This window comes from Apaloderma vittatum, unplaced genomic scaffold (assembly GCF_000703405.1).
Source record: "Apaloderma vittatum isolate BGI_N311 unplaced genomic scaffold, ASM70340v1 scaffold15417, whole genome shotgun sequence".
Lineage (NCBI taxonomy): Eukaryota > Metazoa > Chordata > Aves > Trogoniformes > Trogonidae > Apaloderma > Apaloderma vittatum.
The window spans coordinates 47,852-69,843 of record NW_009726882.1 but is presented as its reverse complement, the minus strand read 5'-3'; the positions used below and the strand labels follow the sequence as shown (position 1 = coordinate 69,843).

General features: G+C 39.7%; 1 protein-coding gene across 1 annotated transcript in view; it reads right to left on the bottom strand.

Moving 5' to 3' along the window:
• Positions 1–1,473: 1,473 nt before the first annotated feature.
• The window catches only part of DOCK8 (dedicator of cytokinesis 8), a gene marked incomplete at its 5' end in the record, with an annotated part of 65,379 nt that continues 44,860 nt past the window's right edge, over positions 1,474–21,992 (bottom strand). The window contains 16 exons of the mRNA XM_009873472.1: positions 1,474–1,537; positions 2,189–2,356; positions 3,202–3,308; positions 4,319–4,462; positions 5,026–5,262; positions 5,676–5,765; positions 6,257–6,391; positions 7,125–7,256; positions 8,180–8,323; positions 12,809–13,001; positions 13,460–13,560; positions 14,221–14,379; positions 15,460–15,612; positions 17,434–17,568; positions 19,638–19,734; positions 21,682–21,769. Coding sequence (XP_009871774.1) covers positions 1,474–1,537; positions 2,189–2,356; positions 3,202–3,308; positions 4,319–4,462; positions 5,026–5,262; positions 5,676–5,765; positions 6,257–6,391; positions 7,125–7,256; positions 8,180–8,323; positions 12,809–13,001; positions 13,460–13,560; positions 14,221–14,379; positions 15,460–15,612; positions 17,434–17,568; positions 19,638–19,734; positions 21,682–21,769 — 2,147 coding nt within the window. The remainder of the gene's footprint in view (positions 1,538–2,188; positions 2,357–3,201; positions 3,309–4,318; positions 4,463–5,025; positions 5,263–5,675; positions 5,766–6,256; positions 6,392–7,124; positions 7,257–8,179; positions 8,324–12,808; positions 13,002–13,459; positions 13,561–14,220; positions 14,380–15,459; positions 15,613–17,433; positions 17,569–19,637; positions 19,735–21,681; positions 21,770–21,992) is intronic.

Sequence of the window (21,992 nt, the reverse complement as noted above, 5' to 3'; positions counted from 1 at the left end):
AAAATTCTTACCATCAAATGGTAAGGCTGCAGATGTCCACAAAAAATCAAAATATTTCCTCTAAAAGCAGCAGCCTCAATCTCCCTTATGCTTTCAGAGCAAAGAGGCTTTGCATGTAGAAACACAAGGCATAGTTTTGAGAAAGTTCACTGTAATTTTCCAGGATGAAGTAAAAGCAAAAAAATTAATTCCACTGTTTAATTTTAGCATTGAATTATGTGTTTGGGCAAGCAGGATTGGTTATTGTAATCACCATTAAACTATAATTTCTAAAACCCTGAAAAGGTGGAGGGGAGGAAGTAATATCGAGGGACACTTTCATGGATCTTTGTTTCAAAATACAAATATTACATAGTAAGCATGGTTACAATACAAATTGTGGCTCTGCCATTGCCTCACTAAATGAGTTCCAAAGTCTTAATTGCTCTCTCTATCAACATCCTCATCTCCATCCTCATCCTCATCAATATCTCTATCAACATCCTCATTCACATCTTACTTCAGAGAAGTGCTGTAAAGACTACTTAGTAAAATGTCTGCTCAGGGTTCAGAAAATACTAAGCATTAGGTATTATAAATTATGTGCCAATTTCCCTTAAGATGCAGTAAAGCCTGAGTGAAGTGCTTTGTAGAAAATCCTCACTGTACGCTGCTGTAGTTTGGATAACGTTATCTGCATAAGAGCATTGTATAATAAAAGAATCATTCATAGCTTAGCGCTTTCCTTTTAAACTATTACTTGTTAGCTCTGCTAAACATGACAGTGATTATTAAGAGATCAAACTGCATGCCAAGTAGCAGTCCTATACTTAGGAAAAAAAGTGGAAGATCTATAAGAATTGTTTATTGCTTTGTCTTACTTTCCAGGCTTTGGCTGAGAAAACTTGTGCAGAACTCACCTTGCAGTTACGGACCATGATAGAAACTGGTGACAGAAACTGATTGAGGAAATTAGTCTTTCCTACAGCTCCAGCTCAGCAAACACTGAGCAGGGGACCATGTCCCTCCTCATTAAGATGGAATTTAAGCATGTGATTAACTTGCAGAATGTGCACGTTGCCAAAAGCACATGGATAGATGGGAAAGGACCATAAATAGACATAATTTGTCAACAATCCTTAGACATTATTTGGATTCATGTAACACCTCAACCAAACCACAAAGAGTTCTGTGTCTGTTAGCTAGTGGTGACTGACCACTCTAATGGTCCACCCCTCTACATTATGTAATTATTTTACAGTATATGCAAAAGTATCTAGAAAGTATCCCCTTCCATCCCAAGCCCTCACAAGAGGTGAGTGACTAGGAATCATCCCCCAGTTTTCATTCAGTGATCTTGTGCAAACGCTTTTCCACATGCTGTCCAGAAAGTGCATGCACTGTCTTGTGAGAGTTCTGATTTCATAGATGTTGAACAGTCCATCACTTCTGGCTTGCAGCATGAAGCCCTTCCTTGGCCAAAGGAGCTGGTCCTTAGGTGCTTTGTGAAGAAGTCTGAGCATCGTATTTCCTAAAACTGTGGTTACGAAAAGATTCCCTGCAATGAAACGGATCCATAAATAAAGCTGGTAAATTAAGAAAAATCAAAGAAATACCCGCCTTGTGAAAAGAAGAAGCTGACAAATCATCAGCTGAAACATGTTCTTTGCTGACAGGTCAGACACATGTTCCTTCTTCTGCTCCCACCCCACAATGGACACAGTGGCTTTGCGGAGAAGTGGGTATTTGTAAGTGAAGAACATAAGTTAAGAATCCTCTGTCAGAGTCATGGGACAAAACAAGATTATGTTATCTGGGAGTGAAAAGATTGCTCTTACTTCATGGTGGCTAACATCACATTGTGCCATGTGTTCAGAAAAACCACATACCTGTTCTACCACCTTCCTGGCTTCAGATGTTGAAGAAATGGCAAGATGCTTTGAGTACCTTACCATGAGGGACAAGGGGGATGCTTCTCTAACAATGCATTAAAATTACATAAATCCCCTATCCTACAAATTAGCAGCTTGAGAAAAACAGTTAATACTATATTAACCTCTGGTAGAAGTCAGCAGAATTCTTTAATCAGGTATGAAGTTGGCAGTGAATATTATGGCCTGTGTTTAGCTGCCAGTAAAACTGCCTTTCTTCCTTGCAAAAATGGCATCTTTTTGTATAGCTACAAGAGACAGCCTTGCCTTAACTGTACCTTGTGCTGTGGACTTTCACTACAGGTTTGTACAGCTCTGGGATCTTCCTCTCAATCATGGGCCTAAGGTTCTCCTTCAGCTTCCCGTAGTTCTTTCTGAGCTCTAGCTGATATTCCCGCTGGTCAGCAGTAATAAGGCGCTTGTTTTTCTCCACTGCTTCACCACACCTACACAAAAGGGAAGGAAAAAAGACATGATATGTATCACCTGTTTCTGTTATTAACTTTGTGCTAGGTAATCTGAATGGCCAAGGATCCAACTCCTCTGGTCTAGGCATTCCTCTGATAACTTCTCAAGTCCAAAATGATAATGAACTAATAAGAAATCTCTGTCTTTTCCAGGTAGACAAATGGAGGTGATATTTTTCAGACATTCAAAATGCAACAAATTTAATGACTGCAGAATATTGAGCTACATGCCTCCTACTTATCATGATCAGATGCAGTGATGATAGCAGAGAGTAGAGGTTGTATCTTCTGCATAAGGCTTATTTTTATTTAACTCAAACTTATCCTTCAGCAGTTATGCTTTGTTGAGGCTAAGGAGATGAGTATCTTGCTGTATGAGTATGCTTGTTAAGATTTACAAGTGTATCTAAAGCAAAGGCCATACGCGTCTACTACTACCAATGTGCCTGCTTGACACATGGCGTCAAATGTTTTCGTACGAACAGCTTCCTACATAAAAATATTATTTTGTTAAAAATAAAGTCAAGGAAATAGTCTAAAGTTCTTGATTTTTGTAAAATGTCAAAAGAAAAAAACAAATGGAAGATGTTAATTTATACATAATTAGTTTGAGGCATTAAATTTTTCTGATTTTGGATGCAAAGCATACCAAAGCATTGACTACGAATCAGAGATAACAAGTGTGGACCAAATGTCTAAAGGGTGAGATGCTAGGATTCATGATGCTAACTTGCATAATTAATTACACAGTCATATTACCATTGCATTATTGCAATTACTGGCTTTATTGATGCAATTCGGGATTTTAATATTGTTTTACTCACCTCATGATAAATTCTTTGAAGCACAACCTCAGCTTGTTGTGATGTCGATAAAGTTTGGGGTCTGCTGGAATTTCAGCTAGGAACACTTGCGCCACCTCTAGCGGTCCCTTATAGGAATAACACAGAAGAATGTCAAAAATACCTGCTTGGACTGAAAACAGACCACGCGTTTGGTTAAGCTCTTTGTTATTTCATGAGTGGAATTATGAAAGAAAATAAAACTATGCATAGTCCCCATAACAGGAGGCTTTTTTGCTCCTTTTCTCCCTAGATTTTCCCTTCGGCAAGCAGAGTTTTTGCCCATCATAATTTATTGTCTCCTGGTTTTATTTCTCTTCCACCCCCATAAAAAAAGGGAACAGACAAATTCTACTCAGCAGAGAAGAGCTGGCATAGCTCTACTGCCAAACCTAGTCACATGAGAGAAACGCAGTTCTTATGTGTGGTATTACAAGACCTCAAGAGAGCTAAATAAGCCCAGTGCAGACAAGAACTGCTCTTTCCAAAGCTCACAACAATGTGTTACTTCACTGGAGGCTTTGGTTGATGAAGAATCTGGAGAGAGTATTTAGGCTTTCAGCAGAGAAACCAAGCTTGCCCTGTGGAATTGTGGATAATGCCAAGTTTTGTCTCAGTTATGTCTTCATTTGTTAATTTAAAATTCTTTTAATTGAACTTTTTTTTTTTTTAGCAGGCATATTTATAATTATTGCTTCTGAACTTCTTTTTGGTCACTCATGTCTTGACTTCATGTGTTTTCTGTGAAACTGTGAGCTTGTGGTGGCAGCAGAACAGCTCCCATTACCCAAGGATATGCCTGAAGCGAGCAAAATGGCTGCAATGAACGGTGTGTTAGAAATGTAAAATCCCGGGATACAAGGCTTCCATGAGTTTCTGCACCTACAAGCAAGACAGTGCTTCCACGAGCACTTTCACCAAAAGCATATCTAATGAACTGCACACAATGACTAAATATGAAGGGATAAAGTTTAAAAGTACATTATGACTAAATGTGACTGACTAGATGTACTTCCAGTGCAAGAGATGAGAGTGAAAAAGAAAGCACAATGAGAGAAGTGTGCTGAAACTCTTTATTTGGCTTATTTGCATCCCCTACCTGATTTACAGTGGCTCCAACTGAGCCCTGCAAAACCATCTGGAGCATTTTGGCATCTGGTGGCTCTTGGTTGGTGGCTGCTGTTAGTTCCTGTGTTTTTTTCCGCATATCTTCAATAGCAACTTCAATTGGGGTTAAAATAAACTAATGGAAATGGAAGAAAAGATGCTTCATTATCTGCATCATGCATGCAACTGACCTGTTCTAAATGTGGCAATACCACTATCATTCTCTTGTGCCAAAAGCAGTAGTTGTGAAACCCAGGAAGACTGTTTTGACATCTTATAATTTTCAAGAATAGGATCTGACTTTCTGAGTGCATAAACTCATTATCATTCTAAGTTACTGACCTCCTGTTTGAAATCGTTTTGCTCTTACTATCTTTATGAAGCTTTTCTGTCTTTAAAACAGCTCTGAGCCCAATTCAGTTCTTTGACTGTACTTTATCAGCTGGAAGTACAGCCATAGAGCCCCTCACATCCTCCTACACAGCATTACAACCAGGATACCAAAAAAAGTACTATACACTTGCTATCCTCTCTTCTCCATAGTAAATACAAATCTCGCATTTGTCTAGTCATTCTATGCCATTCCTATTTATGAGAGTAACATGTCAGAGAAACTCAGCCTTTTTTTCTGCCAAGCACAGAATTTGAAAATCTCCTTCAGCCCCTGAGAAGTTAGATCTGTCCTCAAAACCCAGTTACCTCTTCTTTGTGGATAACATTGATTCTAGTTTTGATGTAGGGGAAAGCATGCATTGTGGTTAGGATGGTGTTCCTCTTGTATTGCTCACTAAGCTCTCCTCTGGGGCGCCCATCCATGGTGAAAGGTGTAGTGTACATGAACCGACAGAGGTTGAAGTTCTTCTCGAAATAGGTTACCCTGTCTTTCATTTCATACTCATCAAAACATGGCTCCACAAAAGTAATTTGTATGTATGCCTGAGGAAAGAGGGAAGAACCATTAGAGTACTTTACAATCCAAGAAGTGTGGAAGGAACAGCATGTGGGAAATGTCCCATAACACATTGGCTAAGCATGGTATGGAAGACCACAGAGCTGCAAATCCCCCAGGGCTCCTTCTCCAGAGCTGACAAAACTTGTCACTGGGGAGGGCACAGTTTAACTCTGGGGATCAAAGAGTAGAGAACTTCTAATTTCCTCACTCTTTGACAAGCTACCAAACTAAGCTTTTCAGAGAGGCTTTAAGGGCACTCCTAGGTACAGGCATACAGCCAGGTTGGGTGTTTTATTGGTGCCTTAACATTTGAGCATACAAGTTTCAAGGGGATCCTCCTCTCTTCCTTTCTCTTCTATGACAAAGAACTTGACATGCTCTGAAGTGCTTTCCTTGCCTTATTCGGATCCAGCTTTCTTTTGTCTACAGGAGCAGAGTCCTTAATCACTTCCACAGCATCTTCCCCAAAACATTGGCCATAAAATCCCTGGAAAGGAAACAGAATTATCCTAGAATGTTTTTGGTCCCTAATAAAGTGCTGAAGATCTGTATGCCTTGAGGAGAAACGAGGAACCATAACAGTTTCTGGGCTTTGTACAGTCATTATACTGCTTTATGAACCACAGCCGGCCAGGGCCAGTGCGAGTTGCTCAGAAAAAAGCACAACTAGAGGTGAAACAATCAGGAGGGCACATTGCAGTTCCATCAAAAGGATAAAAAGATACCAAAGCAAATATCTGGCATGCTCAAATCAAATGATTCAATATATTACATGGCCTCAAGAGAACAGATCATTTTCATCATTATGCTGTAAAAAGGGCTGCAATACTAAGGATATATATAAAGGATATATACAAAAGTACAAATCAGTTCGTTACTGATTTTTATGTAGCAATAATACTATTAGAACTGTGTCGGTTCATTAGAAAGTGTAACATAACACTGGAGATCATACTAACACAATGTTTTGTTCTTTACCTCTAATCTGTGCGAAATCTCAGGAAGTTTGGTAATTGCAGGCTCCTTATAAACAAATTCCTGTTCATCCAAGTCCCCAAATTTGGATCCATAGAAACCAACACGGAAGTAAGTTCCAAACATTCGCTTTTGACCCTAATTGATAAAAAGAAAGAAGAAATTTACAATTAATCATTTTCTTATATCAACATTGTAGTGTTTGGATGCCTTTTTATTCCCAACTGATGTACAAGAAAACCTGCTAATCTTACAGTTTCCCTGTTTCAGACTCACTTCTATGCATCATCAGTGCTGGCTGATGGATTAGAAGCACATGAAGGAGAGCATGCAAACGAAGGGGACATTAGACTAAAATCTAACTTAAAATTTAGGATATTCATGTAGTAACTACTGCAAAACAAACAAATTTATTTTTTAATTCCATTAGATACGTTCAAAAAATTAAAATTTTGCAATGAAAACTGATAGGAATTTGAAACTGACTACACCCAGCAATAAGATTCTTCTGGAGAACGAGAAGGGAAGGGGCAGTAAGAGTGATGAGAATTTATCCAGGTTTTGTATTTCTTCAGTTTTCTAACTGAAAGCACTAGTTAATTGACAATAAAGTTACTTTTTCTTAAACAGATGTGCCAGGTGCATGTTCTTAGTCTACGTTTGAACTGTTCAGCTATTTTTCTGTAACTTTAAACTGGCTTTATATTAATCTCTCATTTTTTCCTGTAGACTACACTTATATAAGACAAAGCAGAGCAGAGCTTTTGTTAAAAAAAAAAAAAAGTCTACTTCACACGACAAGTTTTGTTATCAGCAGTCTTAAACGGCGCAACGCAGCAGTCTTGCTAGCAGTGCCTTGTCGCATGAGTACCTTATTAATAATGCTGTCAAAGGCCTTCTGTAGCTTGCTGTGTGTCAAGGTAAGCTTCCTGAAATCTCGATGAGCTTCCAGTATGGGGATGACGATTTTGTACACCTCATTTACAGTTTCATACAATCCTCCCTTGGGAGAAAAAACAAACACAAAACATAAAAAACAAACAACCAAAAAAATAGAAGACAAGAAATCAGAAGAAAAGAAATTAGTCTTCATGCTCTCTGAGAAGAAACTAGATCTCTGACAATGACTTGGCTGAAAGGGGATCTATGTGACTCATCTTTTAATCTGCTATGTTGCTTGTTTTAGCTTTCTAACAACTAGTAATGGTAAATAGGTAATTCTGAGCTGCAAACAACAAACTGGATCTAATCTGGATCTCTGGTCTGTTTGGCTCTCAGGCCCAAATTCCAGTGTAAAACACATGATTTCTTTACAGGGGCTGGAAGAGTTAGAAATGCAGGTGAGCAGAACAACATGGATTCGTTGAACATGTATGGTTCAGTGCACCTGAGATGCATCTGGACAAAAGGAACCCAAAAAATATCTTCAGAGATGCTAAATCGTATATTTAGAATCACAGCACTATGATAAGCTACTTGAGTATGAACACCCTGACTCTTTACATGGTAAGTGTAGATTATGAGGCTGGTGGTTGTATGTTCTAAAAGCACAGTAGTGACTTTCACATGCTTTTAAAATCTACAGTTCCAGCAAGACCTTTTTCTTAAATGTACTACCCCATGAATATACCAACTAAAAGGCTTGGTTCATGCCTGGGACAATCACCTTCTGCTGGTGCTGCCTGCAGTCTGCACAGTAGAAGTGGATGTATGGCTGAGCTAGGCTAACTGAAAACCCAAGGTTAGTCAACTCGGTTGAAGCAGGGTGCTAATATATGTCTCTGCTTCTTGTTCTCTGCAGTGGAGCAGATCTGCGGAGCTTCATTTAGTAGTAAGACTTCAGTTTCCTTATGTGCAGGAAAATAAGCTATGAATCTGGCCCAGATAGCCCCACTCCATCTCCTGGTGATACTTGCCCTCACTCACCGTGCTGAAGAGCTCTGCTGCTTGTTCCAGCAGTCCTACTAGACCACTTTCTGAGAAATACCTCCCAGAACATATACCATCTTCATCGGGAGACAAAACATCATCTGAAACAGCAGATTCCTCCAGCACATTGGATGAAATGTTCTAAAATATATCAGAGCAGAGAAATGAGAAACCTACATCTACAGTCTGTCATAATGATCAAGACAGGAACAGTTTCAACATATTTGCATGGTGGGAGCAACAACGAGATTATACAAATGCAGCCAGAGAATACACAGTTAAATTCCATTTAGAAGCGCATGTAACATCATAAATCTCTGCAGATGTCAGATCAGGAATTTAGCTACAAGACTCCTAAACTTTCTTTCTTGCCTGAAGTCTAAAAGGCAGACTCCTGTAGGTCTGGCCCTCCTCTGGTGACTGGATTTCCATCTCCCATGCTGCTGGGGTCACAACCAATGTGCCCTTCCCTTGGAAGGTGGGAAGTTCCAAGCTGCACCCCAGATCTCCTACCGCCTGCTTGAAGAAGCTGAACTTGTGGATTTGACTTTTGCAAGCAGAAGACAAGTAGGACATAGACAATACTGCTCTAAAAGCTGCAGTAATTGAATGCTGCTTCTCATTTCAGCCTCTGCCATATTACACCTTGATCCTGCAGCATTTACTCAGTTTCTTGTTAAAGTTACCGATATTATTGTGTGTTTAAATAAAACTAGATAAAGTATCAGTGTCAGCCACTATTTTAGAGTCTGGACCATGGAATAACATGTCTATAGTTCTTCAGGATCCCTTTGAATAAATGACACAGGGCAGAGTCAATACTCAAAATTTTATAATACACAGAAATAGATGTAAATGGACATTAAGTTACGTGTACCTACAGTATGGAAATAGCATATGGTAGAAATGCTAAGCTTCAATTTGCTAGTAATTAAAAGGAGTTAAGTAAGTATCATAGTGTCTCACTTCAGCAGAAATTGGCAATGACCATCCATCTGAGTGCGGAATAGATGCCAGCTGGCTAGCTAGCCATGTCCTTAAAGACATCTTTATAAAATGGCAGAGACACTGTGGGCTGTTACTATTGATCAGATTTCAGATAAAGAATTGGCACCACACATCACTAGCCACATGGGACTTTCCTCCTTGGTTTTTGTGGATGTGTTTATTTCTCCACGGTAAAGTTTACTCCAACCACGTTGCCATCACAGTGCCTAGTCAGCCGCACTGGGAAGGGTGAGTGCAAAGCTTAGGACAGCAATCGCAGGGCTTAAGAATATGTCTGACTTTCAGCCAGAGGGAAAACTGCAGCATGTTTTAGCACACCTGTGCCACTTTTTACCTACTAGTCTTGTCGAAGATAATGACCAACCAGAGTTAGCTTCCCTGGCACATACCTAGGGCAACTCGTACAACCCATGCTGCAGCTTAATTTCTGTTTTTCTCTTTCTGTAATGGTAGCCACTAAGGGGACATGTGGCCTCTGGTGACTTTTTGTTTTTATTCTTTTTTTTGTAGCAAAGGTAAGAGTCCAGAGGAGTGATTTACCTATGAAAGTAACCAGGAAAGTCACAAACACCAATTAGTTCTTCTTTGCCTTTAAACTTGTAATAACTAATGAGAGGCATGTATTTCTGTTTTGCATTCCACATGCTCTAGCAAGAGACAGTCTTCACAGTTTACTCTTGGTGCCTGCATGATCTTTTGCAAAGTGGAAATGACTCACCCATCTTCTGCCTTGATCCATCTTTTATATAGAAGAATCTTACACATTGCTTGTATAATAAAGGCAATACATAAGTAACCATGTATATCATTAGCAGTTATTTTGGACCTCACAAGCCTGGTTTTCTTTAAGGTAAAGAAACAGTTGTGTACACTCAAGGGGCTTTACTGTGATCTCCAGTCCTCATCAGCATGTTAGACGTGGCTAGGGTAGCCTGCAGCCTGGATTCCCGAAACAGCACCATCCAATTAGATGGCTGCTGAGCGCAGGCTAATTAGCCCTGTGTCTCAGCAGGTAGCTGCACACACCAAATCCTTGTGTACGGTAATATAAAGTGGCTTTAAAGTCATTTCATATGCAATTCCTACTCCCTCTAAGTCCATCTTATCACTTGCAAAGGGGATTTAGTGTAAACACAAATTAAGCTAAAAGGAGATTTCACTGAAAGTGATCCCATTATGACTTTGAGGGATAGTTTTAATTGCACAGAAGGAAGCATATACATTTTTGTCCAACAATCAGTATAAGGAGAAGTGTTACTCTACTGACAATCAGTTTTCTGGACACTAACAGAGTCACTGCAGAAGACCTAGATCAGTTGATTTAATCTTTTGCTGCCTCATTTTACTCATCTGTAAAAAGGAGATAATGCTTCTGCTTATCTAGAACAATCTTTTCTTTATACATATTATTATTGCTCTCAATTCCACAACTAAAAGTACATCCCCACTATTAGCTAATGCAATATCTGACCTAAATGAAGAAATAGACACAGAAAGAGTCAGTGAGTGAGATCTGGAACTCCTGTAAAGCCGAGACAGTTTGACCAATGTTTTTTTCTATTAACGCGGTCATTTGAACAAGATCTTTGCAAGTGTAACAGAACACAAACCTGTTTGTAAAGAATGGGAGCCCTTCTCTTGAAAGGCTTTGTAAAAATGAAAACTGTTATTATAGTTCATTATTGTTATTGAGCAAAATAAAATTCAAAATTGCTCTGTCAGATAAGAGTTGTGTAATTGGATTTCTGGTTGTTAAGGCATCTTATTACCTCTCCCCTATGGAGCAACTGTTCCTTTGGCAAACATGTATTTATCCAAACATTTTGATGAGAGAGATTGATTTGTTGCTTTTAAACTAAGTTTTTGCTGCCTAGTGCCTTGTAGAATAGATTTCACTCCTCTAAAATAACTGGAAGCCCATTCATGGTGATCTGCATAATCTGGGAGCAATGGAAGGAAGAATTGCGTTAGGGTCAAGTGCGTGAGATCACAAGCATTCAAGGCAACACTGGGAAGGGAATGCGGAATTCACATGCATCCAAGTGACGATAGTATGTAACAAGTAGGAAGAAAACAAGAAAACAGAAGTAATGAATGGAAGTAAGAAGTTAGGAAATACACAAAACTGATAAGGGATGCAAAATGGCAGAAGTATAAATCCATAGCCAGAAGTTTAGCCAGTAAAGAGAGTATATGCAGCTATCTCAAGAGTAAATGAATTTAAGAATAGCACTAGTCCATCACCAGATTGCTAAGGTGGAATTGCAAATACTAATACCCAACATACTAAATTCAACGCAAAACGTCAAGTATTTCAATCATGTTCACATTTACTATTCTGAAGGAAAAAAGGTTTGTTTATGTCAAGGGATGATGAATGTACCAGCTACCAGTGTTACCCATTTCAAAATCACATGGACCAAAAAAATGTGCTTCTCAGCAGTTTAAAAGGGATAAGTAAAAGGGTATTCAGGCAGCAAATATTGAGTTGCCATAAGTTTTAGAAAACTGAGGAAGTTCCAGAGGAGGAAATATGCTTTTGGGACAACATTTTCTAAAAAAATAAACAAGATGAGCAGATAGTGGTAGGTTTATCAGTCTGCATCCAGGACAAAGTGATGGAAATACTGACTAAAAATTTTACTAGAAAAAATTAAAGATATTGTAATTAATCTGAATCAACATCAGCCTATAGCAACATCTGAGTTGATTCTGCAAAACTTTTCAGCTAATTAGTCAGAATGATTGCTAATCGTTGCAGCAAACATTCTGTAAATGAACAACAGTCTTCACAGGTCTGAGAGAGTAGTTATAAAGGGGGAATCACCAACCAATGGGAATATTTGAAGAGTTCAGCCATTTCTATTTTAAATAGTGTGTGGAAAAAAACGCACAGTAAAATCCCTGAATTTGCACATGAGGTTAGTTCAGGTAAGGGTAATCAAAATGGCATAATCCGATAAACTATGTATAAATATCTGCATTTCAAAATGTCTAACAACAAGGAATTATGCTTTGTGATGTAGAAAAATAGGATGAAAAACAAAACTCAAGAAAACTCTCTGGGAAAGATCAATGTATTACTGAGTAAAGAGCTCAACAATGCCAAAAGAAACAGTGGAGTCTTTGGAGAGAGAAACTGGAAGATACTTCTCAGCCTGAAGAACTTATAGGACATTCTTACTTGACTTTGATGTGACTGCATATAGACTACATTTATTGTGTCATTCATCAATCAAAAGGGTATTGAATAGTAACTGGAGGACAGCCAAAGGATTAGAAGACATGCCTAAAAGAAATGGTATCTAGATTATGAGAAAGAAATTTGAATGATGCCTCAGTTACAGTTGAAAAAGCATGTAATAATAGAGGGGTGCTACTTGGCCAACATGAGCAGTACCAACTGCTGGAGGCAGAAGCTATAGACAGCTACATACTGAAGTACCTGTTTTTATCAGTAAGCATAAACCATCAGAATGACCTATCATGAGCAGTGATGGATTGTAACTTTTTCTCCCTAAGCATGCACTTCTACTCCGCTTAACACAAGAAGGAATACACACACCAGAGCAGGCCATCCCAGCCTTACACTGTCAGACCTTGGGAGCCTTTTCTTACCTGAAAGCTGACACTGCCCACTGGGAGATAGTTTCGATCTTCAAGCATGCTGAGGTACTCTGCCACCAGTGCTGCAGCATGGACCAGACACATGGCTGCCTCTGTGTAGCACTTCCTCTTGGTGTGCTTCTCTGCCATGTTCTGCAGCCAAGTCAGCCTCAAGTCAGGCGATGTCTGGTATCCTTTGGCAATTCTAACAATGAAGGGCAGAAAGAAGGTGTGAACAATCACTTTTTCTCAAATAACAGGAAGAACTGTTTTAATTCTGAACCTGGGTTCAACATAAGGAGACATCTCTGTCTTCATTCTGTATGATTCACTAAGCACAGGGCAAAATAAGTGGTTAGGCAGGGGTAGGCAGGACACACAGGGGTTATGAGGAGAGAAACACTGACAAAACCAAGACTCTTCAGTGTTCCTTAGCCCCTGACTCCCATCTTTGCCCAAGTCTACGCCCACCAGCCAGTGCCTCCACTGCAACATGCTCACTCCCCACAGCCTGGGCTGCCTGTGACAGATCAGCTGTGCCAAAGTGGGAATGCACACAAACAGAACAGATAGAGGGTTTACCCACAGCTTGTCACTAAACACACAGTTCTTGTGCTCTCCTCACTGTAGAATTTCCTCAGCAGCAATTCGAAATGGATTCACCTGTACATGAGATCCATGAGCATCTCCGGATCTTCCTGAAACTCCCTCATTTTCACTGTGTCTGACAGGATGCTGTTCAGATTACACAGCAGCTCCTCTACCTGCAGTAATACAAAGATAAACATGCATTTCTCAGGTGCTATTTTTTCCCCTTCTAGAAAAATAGCAGCATCTGCACCAGGTGATGTTACTCTCTTTTAGTCTCTCTTACCCAAGGAATTGTGAGGATGCTGAATTGCTACAAAACATGTTTTTCTAATCCTATTCAATGTCACAAAGATTGCTGATGTAGCAAAACTCATATAGATTTTAATTAATCGAAATGAGCTGGAATCCTTTATTTCTGTTTATTTCTGAATTTTAAAAAAATCAAATCTATGTGCTAATAGAGTTTAGTTTTAGTTGATCTGTGATCTGATAACAGAGCAGATGTTTTTGTAAGTCTTCATCACAAGCTGAGTTACTGTAAGGACTTTAGCGAAGCATCTGACAGCTGTCTGAAATGTTTCTATGATGCTACTTGTATTAAAACATGATGAATCAAATTCCATCTTCGGAAATTCTTCTCAGGTACAGTTCCTGCTATGGAATTATGTCCTCCACTTCTTCCTCGATTATTGTTGTGTTAGAAATAAACTCATGCAGTAACCCCTGCATTCTTATTTTGATTGCTGTGGAAGACCAGGATCTAGGACTTGCTCCAAGCATATTCCTATTTGAAAGCTCCTGATAAAAGGCACAGATGTCATAAAAGATCAGACCTGAACGGGAAATGGAGTTGCCTGCATATCTGCATCTTCCTCTGCATAGGCTAAGATGGTTCGTAAGGACCGTCGAAGGAATTCTTCATTGAACTCAGGTGATTTTCCAACCAGAGAGGCTAGTGACATGGTCACCTGCATCTTCACTCTTGCAAAATTCTTTCAGAAGAAAAAAACAAAAACGAGAAAGGACAATGGCTGCACTGCACCACACATCACATCTCTGTCCTTCATATAAACTAAACCCAGTTTCTTCTGCACACCCTGAGCACATTAAACTCACTGCACACACAAGCGACCTCTGGTGCACCAAAGCCAGTCCTGTCTCACCTGGTTATGCCAAAATTCCCTAATTCTGACATGTCTGTACTTTGGGGCAAGAATGTTCCTTAGAATACATATTCTTGCTTGAGACGAGGGGGAAGCAGAAGCACCTCTTTCACTCATGCACAGGCCAGTGGATAGGTAGATCAGGCCACCCACAGAGGAGAGGAAGAGTAAGCAGGACTGGGAAAACATTCAGAAACAAGTCTGGGGAGTAAAAGGCCTCTGAGGGCTTCACCTGGTGATGCATTAAGCATTGCTGATCATGGTGTCTCAGAAGTACACTTTCCTCCTGGACAGTCAACACTTTTTTACATATTTAAGGCTTTTAAAGTAACAGCTGGGGAAGAAAATGCTGTGCAAGATCAGATGGTATCTAAAATGCTGCTACATGTCCTCTCATTCTACGATATTGTGAACCTCCATGCCTAACACGTATTTTGCTCCATATGTGTGTTATGAATCGGACCCGGGTCCTGAGACCAGTGAAGAATTCCTGTTAATACAAGCATATAGTCATTCTGCTGAGGTTGTGATTGCATTAGAATAGAACCAGTCTACGTTTAAGTAGTTCTGATTCAGGAGTAAAATAAAACAAACCAAAAATGAACCAAAATTGAGAGTATTGCTTATGCATTGTATATTCCTTGCTATCAGAGGCCTAATGCTATTCCATTTGAAGATGCATTTACAGATGTTGCAGAAAAAGTAATATTTTTCTGACCAAAATAATAAACAATACTTTACTTCTTCCCTACTCTTCTGGCACTTCTTCTAGCTCAAATGTGCGAAACAGCATATTATATGACTGTTTATCTGCAGATGCATTCCATTTGCTATCATAACTTCATTTCCAGTTTCAATTAATCACAAAAAAAGGTGGCACAGAACATACTGCTGCTCTCAAAATCTTACACTGGTAGAGCTGAAGCTGTATCTCATGAGGAGATAAAGAGTGGCACAGGCTTGAGTCCGTGTAATATCTATGCTGCTGCTGCAGTGATGGAGAACTCTTTGACACAGATCAGCACATTGTTCAACCTCCTCTTCAAACAGGAAATCCCCAAACTACAGGAAACAGAGAAGAAAACTCATTACTCTCATTTCTGGACGTTCAAACATCAGCTTAGTGCATAAAAATCACAGGATTCAAAGACTAAAACCCAGGAAAACTACATTTTATACTTTTTTTTTTTAATCTGGACTTCTGCCTCCTGTGATGCTATACGTTCTATTTTCAAGCTTTTCTGCAGAGAAGAGGGGTTTGAAAATACTCTTTGTGTTTTGAAAAAGAAGGGCAGAAAGAGAGAGAATAAAAAAATCTCTGAGATTCCCGTGGGTCCAGGAGCTTTTGAAAGCATCATATGTTGCAAAATTCTTAGAAGCATGGAGAACTGCTATTTTCAGAATATACAACGATTGATGAAACATGTACCGGCTTCCTTAAGCATAAGGAGCAACCACTAGCTTTTTCCACCAATGCTCTACCCTTCCCAGGCCTCCAGTGTGTTCCTCCTCCTATAGTGTGCCACAAAACTTCCATCGCCCAGCTTTCATGCCAGGCCTTCCCTTGCAGCATCTCCACAACGCACTGAGCAGACAATAAATCCAGGGTGCAGGATGTCTGTCCTAAGAAACATGCACTGTAGGAAGCGCAAATGCATCAGTACCATATGTGCATACATAGGGCCCATAATTAAGGTTTGTGAGCAGAACACGGTATATTATTTCTGACTTGCAGGCCCATTTCCCAGTTCTCAACCTTTCTTCACTCCATTATCTCTCTGTTTTATGGCTAATTTACATTGCAAGCCAGCTGGCACTGGGTTCTATCATTTTCATTTGTAAAATAACATCTATACACCTACAGTGTAATAGAAATTGCTTCATAAAATATAGAACTGAGTCAGCTTAACTAGAAGATCTATTTCAATAATGATTGCTTCACAAATGCATTATTGTATTTGGAAGTTAGCTTTCAAAGATAAAGTACAATGAAAACATAATTATGAGTTTCATAACTACTTAGATATCTACCCTGTAATTAGGCTTTGTCAGCCAATCTGCATTTAATAGCATACATGCATTAACTGGACAGGAGTATCCTGTTTATTATCTGCATTTTAGAACAGTTTAGGGGGGAAAAAAAAACATTTCATGCATTTTTCCTTTGTGGAGCTGCTTTTCTTTGTAGGAAAATGAGTCTTAAACAGATTTTAGAGACTCATCATTAAGCATCTAACTCATTATGACCCATATTATAAAAACGTTGCATCAAATTTTGTCCTCATTTACATTTTTGATTATTTTCTTTTAATTGGTGATACAGAAATGAAGAAGAGATTAGGAACTGGCTCATTTTTCAAGTATAAATCTGTTAATGTCTTAGAATCTACTCAGAATTTTGGAACCTATGTCAGAAGGAGAAACACAGAATGGTCCTCCCAACCTCAGATGAGTTAGGTTTGATTTCTCTGCTGCCCAACTGGTTAGAAACTAGCCCTGGCAATGTAGCAATTTAAATTTGGCTGTATGAAATCTGTGCAGTCCCTGAAGTTAAGATTCCTAATTAAAATCAGAATGTATTTGAAATATAATGGGTGAATTTTTTTACGTTTTATTAGTAAATCTACATTTAAGAGTAGACTGATACAAACACAAGATTATTCAGAATCAATTTTTCCACCTTGTGTGGTCAATGAAATAACCTTACAGCAGCTGTAGAAGTCCTTCAACATTCCTATAGATAGGTATTTGTACTGACATATGCACAACATGTAATGAACGCCAAAGGAAAAGTGGCAAATGAACGCACAGAGCTGTGCTCCAGAAATGCCACTCTAATAACTTGATTGGAAGCATGAAAACAAAAGTATGTCAAGAGCATACCTTAGCAATGAGTGCTCTGAGTGTAGCAAAGCAATGAGTCAGGTAAGTGGTGCTCTGATCACAGCCAAGAGAATTTACCAGGACCTTCAAAACTCCTCCCAGAAGATTGTCTCTGCACTCTGCCGCAAAGCTTGCCTACACACGGAGGAGAAAAACAACAAGTAACTGCATGAGTTAGTTCAGCAATGAACTGGCATGAAGGAACTGAAGTTCTGTTCTCCTGTCCATGAGACACATCAAGGACTTCTGAGATTGCAGTTTTTTCACTTGTTAACATCTGCTTCAGAGAAATTTCAACATGCTTTCATATCGATTAGGAAGACTAAGGGGAAGATGTCCCAACCATTTCTCAATATCCACTGGCCCTCCAATGCATTTCAGCTAGCTTCTGCAATGTTTCTTGAAGCTCTATCCACCTTCTGTCCAATCTTTCATGTATCTTGGATCAGGGAGTAATCTCGTGGCGGGCAAGTACCATCCTTCCCCTTGCCTCCTTATGTTCTGATTTCTTAGGCATATGGACTAAATAGGCACACTGGTATGCTCTGATCACCACTCCTCGCCAAACAGTGGGGAGACTAGGTACTATGAGTGGTGTCAGGCAAAAATCATGCTCCATTCTACAAAAGACTAGTAGCTAAATGTTTTTCTACTAACAAGCTTTCAGGAATGAAGTCATCTCGTCGCTGTCTGTGAATATACATGTTGCTCCAGCAGTAGAATTCCCATACCTGTGAATCTGGAGTGTTTTTCTGTCCTGATGTGAGCTAAACAGAACCAATTCTGTGATTTTACTTTCCAGCTAAGTTTCTTCTAGGAGGCTGCACTTTCTGAACTAAGCAGCATGTTTTGCAGACATTCTTTGCTACTGGAAGCGATGATTCCTGATGTTTATAGTTACTGCCTGGGGCTGGTATGCAGAAAGGCTGCTTCTACTTGCTCCTGCAGTGACCAAGATCTTGTGTACTGCACTGGGGTGCTGGGAAGTAAAAGGGCTCACAGGGAAGTAAAAGGTTGCACCTCCATTGAGGAACAGACAGGACAGGTGATCAATAAGAGCATTCCATTCCATTCCATGTATGTCATACTCAATATAAACTGAGGGATCACAGGGGTTAAGCTCTCTTCTTTAACAGCCGGCCTACAAGGAGAACTTTGTCCAATCCTGAGTTCCCACATCCACCTCCTGTATCCAGTTCCCCTCTGCCACTGAGCCTGGGGCTTCCCCAATACCTGCCTGCTCTACAGCATCAGTGGGGATTGCTATCAGTGGGGAGTTGGGTTTGATGTCAGGTTTGTGTATATTCATATATAAATATATGCAATATATACAATATATATGTATCAGGTTTGTATATATATGTAATAATTTTCATTACGTTCTTATCAGTACTATTATTGTTTTATTAAAGCTGGTTTAGTTTTCTTTTCCAAACTGTAAATCTCTCTGTCTCATTCCCTTTCCCTTCCTGTTTTGGGGAGGGAGAGGGGTTAGAGAGCATCTGTCAGGTTCAGTGGCCAGCTCAGCCTCTAACCCTTGATACTCTCTGAAACCAGGAGACTATGTCCCAGCAGAATTAACTATCATGGTTCCACTGCTGTCAACAAAGCTGTGAAATTTCACTGCATCTGGCTCCTAGAAGTTAAGTTCTACACATTACATGGCTCTGGAGGGTCACGTCTTTTTTCAGAAGGTCTCTGTGCAGGTGGAAGATGCTTTCTTGCACTGACCACTCTGGGGGAGTTGAAGTTAAATCCTTCTGTTTCACATGATCATACATGCAAATATGACCAAAGGCCAACAAGCAGTCTGGTTCCAAATTACTAATATCTTTAGATACATTCCTAGTATAATTGAAGATTTTTCTTGCACCATCCTCTCCAAACTCCAGGATTACAGTAAGACAGTGGAAATGGCTTTAAACAATATCTTCTGAAGACGGTGGCACATTTCCCTTTAATTCACAGTAGTGCAATACGCTACAGTGGAAGTGGCTTGTGGCAATAGTATAAGGCAGGCAGCAATTTCATCTTTGGATTCATCCTTCATATTTCTTTTGCTTTGAGGATTATACAAGTTTACAGAAAATTTTTAATTAACATTTTTTTGCACTGCCTAAGAAACAAAAGGAGAAATGAACGTTGCTTCCATTGGCTTCTGAGGGAGCAGGGAGGGATACCAAACCAACTCTGTTTTTTCTCACCTGAATGATGTTCTCTTGCATATCAAGAATGATCAGGTTAGCTTCTGTTGCTAGGTTTCCACTAATCAGAGCTTCTTGGTCTAGCTCAGCTTTTGTCCTGCAAAAATAAGTTCTAATTAAAGCACGCAGAGTGTACCCGAAGAGTTAAGTGACCTGCTATTTAAATTAAGTCAAATACAAATTATACCATTCCCAGTGATCCCCTAAAAGCAAATATCAGAGTCCAGAGGTGTTTCCTAAGAACTATGGAGTCAAATGCAGAGAGCTGATATCACAGAACAGAAATCCCAAAGGGGACACCTGAAAACTGAGCCTCTGAATAGTTCAGGCTGGTTCTTCTGCTTACTTAATAGCAATCTGCATAATGGCTACTCGGCTCTCAATATCATGTTCAATTGTTCAGTAAGCTATGCAGTAATTTCTGAATACACGGCCTGTAGCAATACACCAAAACCTAAAATGGAATAAAAGGCAACTGATCTAACACTTGAAGAGAAAAATAAAAATAGCAGGCTTGGGCAAAGGGGAAATCCTTCAATGCCATAATAGCAGTGTTTAGTATAGACAATTTGAAACATTGATTCCTGAGACCTTTGACAACACTAAGACAGCATGTCCCACAGCTGTAGAGTCAACACAGCGGCGCTTCAGGCCATTTAAGAGAGTAAATTGATAAAAGCCACAAAGTGGTGTTGGGGCAATGCATGGTACGCTCTTAGTTGAGACTTAAGGACAAGGTCTGTAACAAAACTGCCTTGCAGTTGAATGCTCTAAGCATAGGTGCAGCTCCTAACAAAAGCGTATTTTCAGAGATCCCTTCTATGCCTGAAAGACAAACAGAAGGTTTTGCTCTTTTTCCTAAACTGCTCAGAAAAGAGCTGTTTCATAGTCAGAAGCTGCTCTCTAGAGCTTGGGATTAGAGCTGCACTGACTTGGGCCAAAGTTCCTCAGGTGCATTTCTGTGGCTGGAGCAACACCCTTACAAGTACACTTCTGAGTGACTACAAAATCCGTGGCTGTTCTGCTATGTTCACTTACCTTTTCTGCCCAGTGGAGCCTTACCCCAAAACAAGATCAGGAAAGTACAGAGCAACCTTTTTTGGGCACAATTAGATAATTCTAGGGATGACTAGGAAAGGAAGTCAGGGCAGTTGTGTGGTTATTAATTACAATGACCCAAAGCAATAGCAGTGAAGAACAGAAGGGCTTGCCAAAAGGCTGGTGCTATAGTCAAGCCAGGGATCAGTAAATACGAGTAAGAACTGAAGAAATTAAGCAAATAGCACCGCCATTTGAATAATTTTCAGCAATCACTCAGCCTTGTACATTAACCACGCTGACTGGATTCTCTCTAACACCCCACGTAGCTTGTAACTGCAACTACAGTCCTCAAGTGTGCCGGACTCCAGGAGAAGCAGGCTGAGTGAGCCTGAGTGGTGACCTCTGCAAACCTGCCGTGCCATGTACTACCTGCAAACATCTCACTTATGGGACGTACACACTAAAGGGATCCAAAAAGAACAGAGAGCAAAAGTCTCACACATCACAGTGATGAATGCTGGGTAAAACAGAAAGGCCTGGACAGCACACAGAATTTTACTTATGTAATAATTTTACTTATGTAGTAACTCCTCTCAGTCTTAACATAGGACATCAAACACAGCTCAACTGATTTAATGTAGAAAAATTATACCACAGTGCTGTATAGCAACACCAAAACAAACGTCATAGCAAGCCTCTGTGGAGTATTTGATACAAATTGTACCAATAACTAGTGTTTACCACACTGCTAGAAAGAAAGAAGAAATGTGTAGGCAATTATTTGAACTTTTCATTCAAGTATTTGTGATCTCTTTATTGTGACATAGCAATAGTCAGATACTTCTGCTACATAAACATTTTCTACTTCTACCTCTGTGACAGAAGAGGGAAAATACGAAATTGATGATTTTGTAATAAAACATCCTAAGAGAAAGTACAAAACATAAAAAATCCAAACAGCTTGGTTCTAATAAAAACAATATATGCTTATCATATGACGTACTTATCTTGTCTCTCATTTGCCTGCCGCCAGTGAGTCTGCTCCTTTCTCCAGCGCAGGTTTTCATTTAGCCCTGCTGATCTCTCATTCCCTAAAAGTGCAACATATATGAGTGAAATTAAAGCAACAGGGGACACCTGAAGTCTGACAGCTTACCAAAAGAAGGAGATGTGTGTCTATAGCAGTCTATCAGAACTACAACCATTCAACTCTCCAGCCTCCAGGCTCTCGTAAAAGGACAGGATCTCATAATTTTTTTCATCTGGGATTTTCAGAACATTAGCTTGCTTAATGTCTTCAAAGACCAAAACACA